Source organism: Humulus lupulus, chromosome 4, assembly GCF_963169125.1.
Source record: "Humulus lupulus chromosome 4, drHumLupu1.1, whole genome shotgun sequence".
Taxonomy (NCBI): Eukaryota; Viridiplantae; Streptophyta; class Magnoliopsida; order Rosales; family Cannabaceae; genus Humulus; species Humulus lupulus.
Genome location: NC_084796.1, coordinates 116,475,931 through 116,484,065, shown reverse-complemented (window position 1 = coordinate 116,484,065; position 8,135 = coordinate 116,475,931). Strand labels below are relative to the sequence as shown.

General features: G+C 33.6%; 1 protein-coding gene across 1 annotated transcript; it reads right to left on the bottom strand.

Moving 5' to 3' along the window:
- Nucleotides 1–1,879: 1,879 nt before the first annotated feature.
- LOC133829126 (monocopper oxidase-like protein SKU5) lies at nucleotides 1,880–7,594 on the bottom strand. The gene is made up of 3 exons (XM_062259034.1): nucleotides 7,516–7,594; nucleotides 7,008–7,167; nucleotides 1,880–2,094 (listed from the first exon to the last, which is right to left on the bottom strand). Exons 1-3 carry the CDS (start codon nucleotides 7,591–7,593, stop codon nucleotides 2,081–2,083), a joined length of 252 nt encoding a protein of 83 aa, XP_062115018.1. The 5' UTR covers nucleotide 7,594; the 3' UTR covers nucleotides 1,880–2,080.
- Nucleotides 7,595–8,135: the final 541 nt, after the last annotated feature.

Sequence of the window (8,135 nt, the reverse complement as noted above, 5' to 3'; positions counted from 1 at the left end):
ATAATTATTCAAAGACCAAACCTCCTAGGCGGGTCGCGACTTGGCTAGGCAAGTCGCGGCGCGCCCCCGAATCAAAGAGCACCCAGGCTAGAAGAGCCACACGCGTTGCAACGCCCCCTGTAGAAGTCGCGATGCACCCCCTTCAACCCAGAAAATTCTGGGCTTTCTCCTCTTTCTCCCAGCAAAGAACTCCAAAGCTAAGCCCAGAATTTCCTTAACCAACCTCCCTAATCCAACACTAAACCAACTAAAGATCATGGACCCATAAACACATATTTTCATCCTATAATTCCCAGCAATTAAATAGGAACTAACCCCTCAATTCAACCATAATAATCACAGTAATTACCATTGAATTTTCTACTCAATTCCTCAATCAAAACAGAACCAATCTACACTTATACTTCCAACACAAATTCAACCAAAACTTTAAAGATGATGCCCTAAATCTTACCTTAATTTGTAGCTTAGTTTCCCAGCTGAAGCTTCCCCAGGATCCAGCTTGAGCTTCCCTTTGAATTTCCAACTCCAACACCCAGCTAGGTTCCCATCAATTCCCTCAAGTATTCAAGCTTTTAAACTCCTTCAACAGCCCCAAAATTCAAACATCAAGGAAGAGAGAGAGAGAGAGAGAGAGAGAGAGACAGAGAGAGAGAGAGAGAGAGAGAGAGGAAATCATTATAGACAGATAAAGGAGACTTTCTGTTCTTACTTCAACATTCCACTAACTTTTGTAATATACTAACTAAAAATCTGATTATATCCTTTACTAACAAAATGACCATTTTCCCCTCCCAAACAATAATAGCCCTTAACTCAATCTAGGGGTAAAATAGTCATTTGTCCCCAATTCCCACTAATCTCTCAAGTGTTCCTAGCATTTATTAGTTAAAGCCCATCATCCCATTAATCACCAATCATTTACCCAAATGTCTAATAACTTCCAACATGTTCTCTAAATTCCAAAGAATACCCCCAGGTTTCCCCGAGCCGGGTATAAATCCTCGCCATGACTATTTCTCCAATCCGCTCACTAGGACCGTCTCGACCCATATGCTGCAAATATATCCACATAATAATGTGGTATCAATAGTTTATCACGTATAATTACATTTATGCCCTCAACGGGCCAAAACAACAAATATGCCTTTACAAGCTAAACAAGGCCCACATGCATATTTAATACTCATAAACATGCATTTCACATATCCATATATCCATAGGATCATGCATATCACATAATCATGCATTTAATCATTTATTCACATAAATACCAATTACGCCCTCCTGACACACCAATCAAGGCCCTTAAGCCTTAATAGTAATTTTGGGTCGTTACATCGTATTCCTATGATATTAGCATTGAGGGCTAGAGACCTATTGCAAGGAGGTTACATAGGATTCCTAGCTAGTGCGGTGGACACCACCACTACAAGAAAAGATGCTTTTAATAACACCAAAAATGTGTTATCAAAACATACCATAACACGTTTTGATGTGTTAAGACCGACTATGTTATCGTAGGTCAGGGTACTTTACATAACACTTTATCATTGTTATACATATGTGTTATTATACTGTCAACGATAACACAATTTCTGTGTTATTTTAATAAATAGATAAGTGTTTAATTATGTTATTTATAGTCGATTATATAACACATTTCAATACTTATAAATTTGTGTTATACTGCACTTTAGTATAACACTTTTTTTTTGTTATACTACACTTTAGTATAACACTTTTTTTGTGTTATACTACACTTTAGTATAACACATGTGTTATATTAGCTCAGAGAAACATAATCTTTTTTTACTTACACAAAACTAGGAAAACAAATATGAAAGTTGAAGCCAAATAAGGTAACATAAATAGATTTTTATTAATTACTCAAATGTAATTACAATATTTAGTCTACTAGTCTAGGCTTAAGAAATCATATTACAACATAATTTATGCCCAATTCAGATTCCTTTATCACTAAATACAAAACAAGAAATGTATAAAAAAATTAGTGAAATACAGTCTTCCATTCTAAAGGCCTCAACTACAAATGTTGTCAAGAATTGCTCCAAAGAAATCATCTCAATATACCTGCACATTGTAAAAAAAAAGTCCTTGTATTATTAAGAACATAAGATGTAGAGTCCAAGAACTTTACTTAGCTAATTGTTTAGTAGTATTATAGTATGTTTAGTGTTATCATTGTTACTTTGGATTTTTGGTTCAGACCGGGAGTTATTTGGACACTCATAGTAGTACTTATAGATTTTCTAAGTTTAACCTATAGTTTAAGAATATTAAGTATAACCTAAGGTTTGATTAATGTGTCTGATATTAAGGAATATATTATTATATTATACGGTTTAGACATCAACCAATAGGATTTTAAGCACATGTTTTGAATGGTAATTAAGGATTTAGTATTTTTGAGGATTAAATTAAATAAGGGTAAAAGTTTGAATGTATAGGGTCAGTCAGCAGCTTTGAGCACGTTGAGGGCTTAGTCAAGGCTGTTTACTCCATTCAAACTCAGCTAAAAATGTGTAAATTCGTGTTTAAATATTCAGCGTATGCCGATATATCGCAGCTATAGGGGGCGATATGTCGCAGCACGTAGATACGGAAAACACGAATCGATGCACGGTCGCCTCGGGAACAAAGGTCCAGGCGATATATCGCCTATAGGGGGCGATATATCGCCTCCACCAGCATGAATTCAAATACATTTGAATTCTTTTCCCTTCAGCCATTCAAACTCCTTCAACAGTCCAGCATCTTCTGAACGAGTCTTCAGCCTCTGCTGAACGATTATTCAAATGATTTTCACCTAAAAAGCCATTATTTTTATTCAATAAAATCAAGATATTTTCATTCCCAAACTCTATAAATAGGACCTAGTACCCAGCCATTATTCACCATTTGCTCTAAGTTCAGAGGCTGCTAGTGTTAAGTGAGTGAGAGAGTGTAAACACTTGGTTTGGGGAAAAACTATAAGCTTAAACATCATAAGCTTATCAAACACTTGGGAAGTAAGTGAGTGCTATAGTATTTCGGTGGATGTTAGATTGATCTTGCAATCTTTGAGGTAAGCCCAAAACTCTAGTCCTTTCTGTATTCTATGTTATTTCTTTTCTCAAAACCTTCTACTCAGTCCCCTAACCTTATTCTTTTTTTTTTGGTTAGGGAATCCAAGTTCTTAAGCACTTAAGTGGTGGTAAGCATATTTTCGTTTAATGGTTTAGTCTTCCTATTCTCTTTCATTTCATCTCCTTTCTTTAGACTCACCCTTGTTCATTGTGGTTTTAGGAGTGTTCCAAAAGTCCTAACTCAGTCCATTTTATCCCGGTAACTTTGGTAAGGAAAATAGGCTAGAATTAATATGTTATGTGCTTATGTTATCTATATGTTTATGTTATTAAAAGTGTTATGATATGTATATGTGTATGTAGGCTTGGGCATATGACCCATATGACTAACAAGACCCCAAATGGGTTATGGGCATATGACCTACTTAGCTAGTAGGACCCCATTAACCCCATGGGCATATGCTTGTTTAGTCTATGGGACCCCAAGTAATAATGGCCATTATAATAAGTGTATGTTATATGTATTATGTTAAGTCTTTATGTTTTCTTATGAAATTGTGTATATGACTATGTGTTAGGTTTTTCCTTGCTGGGCATTAGGCTCACTCCTTTCTGTTTATGTGCAGGAAAATAAGCTTAGAGGCGGTAAGATTCGTGATGCTTGGGAGGATGTGTATCGATGATGAATGGAGTCAAGGGGCCGAGCGTTATCGATTCGAGGATGTAGTCTCCTTTTATGTTTTTTATGGTTTTACATGTATTTTCCGCATTATTATGTAATGTCTTTTATTTTAAATCTTATTTTGTTTTAAAGACAATGGGATCCCAAAATCCTTCTTAGTATTCTGTTTCTTTGTAAATAACTCTTATTTTCAAGTTACTCAATAAATTATGGTATTTTCGTAAAATGTAAGTTTTTATGTATAGTTTCGATAATGGTCCAATTAGTCTAGATTAGTGGGTCATTACATAAGACTTAAGCTAGTTTCCACCTGTAAGCATATAAAGTTTAAATAAAATTTTTAATAACTCCAAAACTTGACGAAACAGCAGGGTATAGCAAGATGTACTACCATGCAAAACAACGACTGAAGCAACAAAACATGCCACTTAAAACAAGGCTTGTGAAATGTATCAAGATAACAAATATATCATTCTCAATGATCAAAAAGTATGTGAGGAAGAATTGATTCCAGAACTCTAAATTCTGTCAATATATCCCCAAAAAAATTAAAGAATAAAAACAGAATCACACTTTGACTTTTTATTCAACAAAATCATAAAGAAAAACAATAAAATAAAAATGCACCTGGAAACTTCTTTAGCATCTTTAATATAAGGTTTAGCCCAATTTTCTGCAATAAAACTAAAAATAAAGTTAGAAAAAAGAACTCTTTCTAATAAAAAGAAAGAAGAATGTCACCTGGAAACAAGATAATTCTTTAATAACCTTAACATTTAATGAATGAAACATACCCCTCTTTAGATTAAAAACCTTCAAGCTTTTCTTTATTATCAGCTGCATTAGATGAGTGGACAATAGAAACAAGGAAAACTGCAACCAAGAAGCAGCCACACCAGGGAAAAAAATCTCGCCTCTATTAATTCTATTGTCTAAAAAGTAATTCAAGGTTGTTCCTGTCACCATTAAAGATTGCAACAGAAGCAAAAAATTCAGTATCTATAAGAGCAACACAGACAAACATCGACATTTAGAAATGGCCAGAGAGAGAGAGAGAATGAAAGAAAGGACCTATAGTTTTCATGCCCAAAACATAAGAAACACAAGTATCAGATTAAAAGTAAACAAGGAATTGAAGAATGAAAATAAATTCAAAGAGAAAAGCAGAGGCTACAAAACTAAATGGGTCAGTTTCTGAGTTGAAAAAAATTCTGATACAGGGAGCTATGTCCCTTGACATGGGAAGACTATTCACACGATATGGCATTGGAATTTTCTCTTATGTGGTAACTTTTTTGACTACCACTTAATTGTTTATATTTCTAATGATAATATATTCATATTATTTATACTAATAAGATTACTAATGAATGAAAACATGAATAGGTCCCAATATATATAGCAGAGAACAAAATGAATATGATTTCAATTGTAGAACAAACCCAGAATTCATCTTCCAGAACTTACAAATAAAAAAGGAAACCACCCTAATTTTTTTAGAAATTTAAGAGCAGGGGATTGAAAGCCCATAATCTTACCAACTAGCAGCACATTAATACAATTAAAAACAGTCTCAAAGGTTACAAAACCACAATCTAAATTTCAGTCATTGGACAAAATGATATGCAATCGCATATCAGATAATCTTTCCAAAGAAAGAGTAAACAACTAAAACCAAACAATTTTAGAAAGGGGACCAAAAACACACTCGAAGCTTTAGTTTATTTCTTGCAATTAAGGGAAGAAATTTAAAATCATAAACTATATTCATTAATGGTTCAAACTTAACATAAAGAAACATATTCCAACTCAAATGTCCAAAAAAATCATCATTTGCATATCATCATCATTTCCGCTCATTCTATCTTAAATTCAGCTACTAAAATACTAAAATAAACAATATTTCAGCAACTTAAAAAAAATATGATCATACTATGTACTCATAGAACAAATTGGTTATGAAAAAAGAAATAAATAAGTCTATTGCATCCCATTGAGTCCCTAACCCTATGTGTAGCCAATAATCCCATTTTATCCAACCAGTACTAGATTTCCAATATAAGCACCAACTGGGGCATAGGACTCCAAAGTGTATTAGGTACCAAATTTTCAGGCGGTATGTCCTGAATCTAAGCATGCACAATAGCCAATCTCAGTCTAATCATAACTATGATTTATCACTAGCTAGAACTTGTTTCAGGATATATAGTAAGAACTTGCACTCTTAACAGTATACCAATTCAACATCAAATACTAACATACATCACATAAATTAGATTACCTTATAAAAGATAAATAAACAGGAAGAAATAAAAGTATATTATAACCCTGATGAACACCAAACACAAAAGTGAGCCCCAGTTGATTAAAAAAACAAATCTTTTGTCTAAATCATTATCTTGATTACTCAATCAACTCATTAGTCATGGAACCCAATAGTGATCTAAGACCTCTTTCTGTTTTTAAGGCCCTTGAGTGGGGACATTGGGAAAATATATGGCCACCAGACTATGCCAGCAACTAAAACCTTGTTACTAATGTACAAACACTTCTGTTACCCCTAAAACACAGGTAAAAATCGCATCTTTTTAAGGGAAAATCAAAGCGAAATGTAATAGTTTTAGCTTATAAAAAAAGCTAAAGTAACAGAGTTTTCTGGACATTACAAGTGGGAATCCCCTTGCAAAGAGCCCAAGACCCACAACAGAAACCAGTGGCACGATTATAATAGGACTAAATAAGCCATTTATGAAGAAATTTTTGCTCTTTTGGCTAGACTATACGTGGATATTTTTCTTTTCATAATGTAAAAATTTTATTGTCTTATTATTTGTGGCATTTCTAATTTCTAATTCATGTTGATTGCAACTTATAGTTTAGTCCCTTTACTTATCTTTTTTGTTCTCTCTTTTCAATCTGAATATGATTCAAACCACTTGTAAAAAAATGTGACTAAAATTAATTGTATAGTTTCATGATTCCATCCTTGAAACAAAGAGTGCAATAAATATAAAATATGTAGACTTCAGCAATTGATGATTTCAGATTTTTATAATCTTTAAGAACAGTAGACTTTTTTCTTTCTTCTTCTTTTCTTATTTGGTATTATTGAATAAATGTAAAGTAAGTATAGACTTGGAAATGTTTATCACATAAATAGTAATAAAAAAGAGGAAAAATAAATAAAATGCATATTGCATATCTAAAACCAGAAAACGAAATTGAATTGAACTAACTTTCTGCTGCTTCTGCAATTCTTCTCACAAACTCAGAGTTTACGACACTAATGTACGTTTCCTGGCCTAGATACCACGAGTTTAGATTGTCTGTTCGAAAGTTCCACATGCCACTATTGTCTAGAGAAATCAAAATTGTTGTCCAAGCTCTGGGAAAGACCTGTAACCAGTTGAAAAATCATTCTGTTAACAAGACATGATTCACTTCTGAAAGCACTAGTTGTTAATATTATTAAGTTATGTTAGTTTGTTTGCTGAAGAGTTTGTTATATGGTAGTTAGTTTCATAGCTACCCCCTCTGTACTACTCATTCTCTATATAAATAAATCTCTTGACTAACTCTCTTTAATGAGTTCAATTTAGGCACCATGAAAGCTGAGAAAAAAAACTAGTCCATGCACTATTTTACCAATCCCAGGAAACATCATTTCATTGTCATGAAAAGAATCAAATTGAGGTTTTGCTGATCAAACTATTAAATTTGGTTATAGTTACAAGACAGGAGTACCTGTGTGGTGCTGCGAGCAACCCCGTCCCATTTGTTGTAAGTGTTTCTGCTGTTTTCTTTCCATACTTCAAAATCCATACTACAGAAAAAAGTGAAACTGTCCAACTCATGTTCTTGACTTTTCCAATTTCAAAACAAGAAAAAATGCAAACGAAAAAAAAAACAGAAGCAAAAGCTCACCCCACTGCTGGCATTTTGATCCATCTTGCCAAGAGTTTTTCGTGTGCTGTATTCCATTCCTGCATTTAAACATTATGCAAAAAAAAAGTATACATTTGAATTTGTCAACATTAAAAACAACTCTCATACGTTAATGGCACACGAACATTATACCATGTAATAAGCAATGGCTCATCGAGGTTATTCCTGACATTAACAACAACATTCCAGTTGGTAGTGACGTTGAGAATCGGTCCTGGAAACTGCCCCTTTATCCCAATAACCTAGAATAATGAAACAGCCAATGTCATTTTATCACTAGCCTCAAATGTTTAAGTCTTGCACAGTAAAATACTGGAGTAAAAGGAGATAACACAGAGACTTAAAAGGTAATGCTGCTCAAAATGAAGTAAAAAGCCAACTTAATTTCTCGTACTCTTTAAAAAACAGTACACATAATC

What these genes read in the sequence shown, in the direction of transcription:
- LOC133829126 (XM_062259034.1), bottom strand. Translation starts at nt 7,593, where the DNA reads ATGGATTTTGAAGTATGGAAAGAAAACAGCAGAAACACTTACAACAAA. An exon ending in TTGCTCGCAGCACCACACAG is followed by an intron (nt 7,168 to 7,515) that starts GTACTCCTGTCT and finishes AACTGGTTACAG; the next exon opens with GTCTTTCCCAGAGCTTGGAC.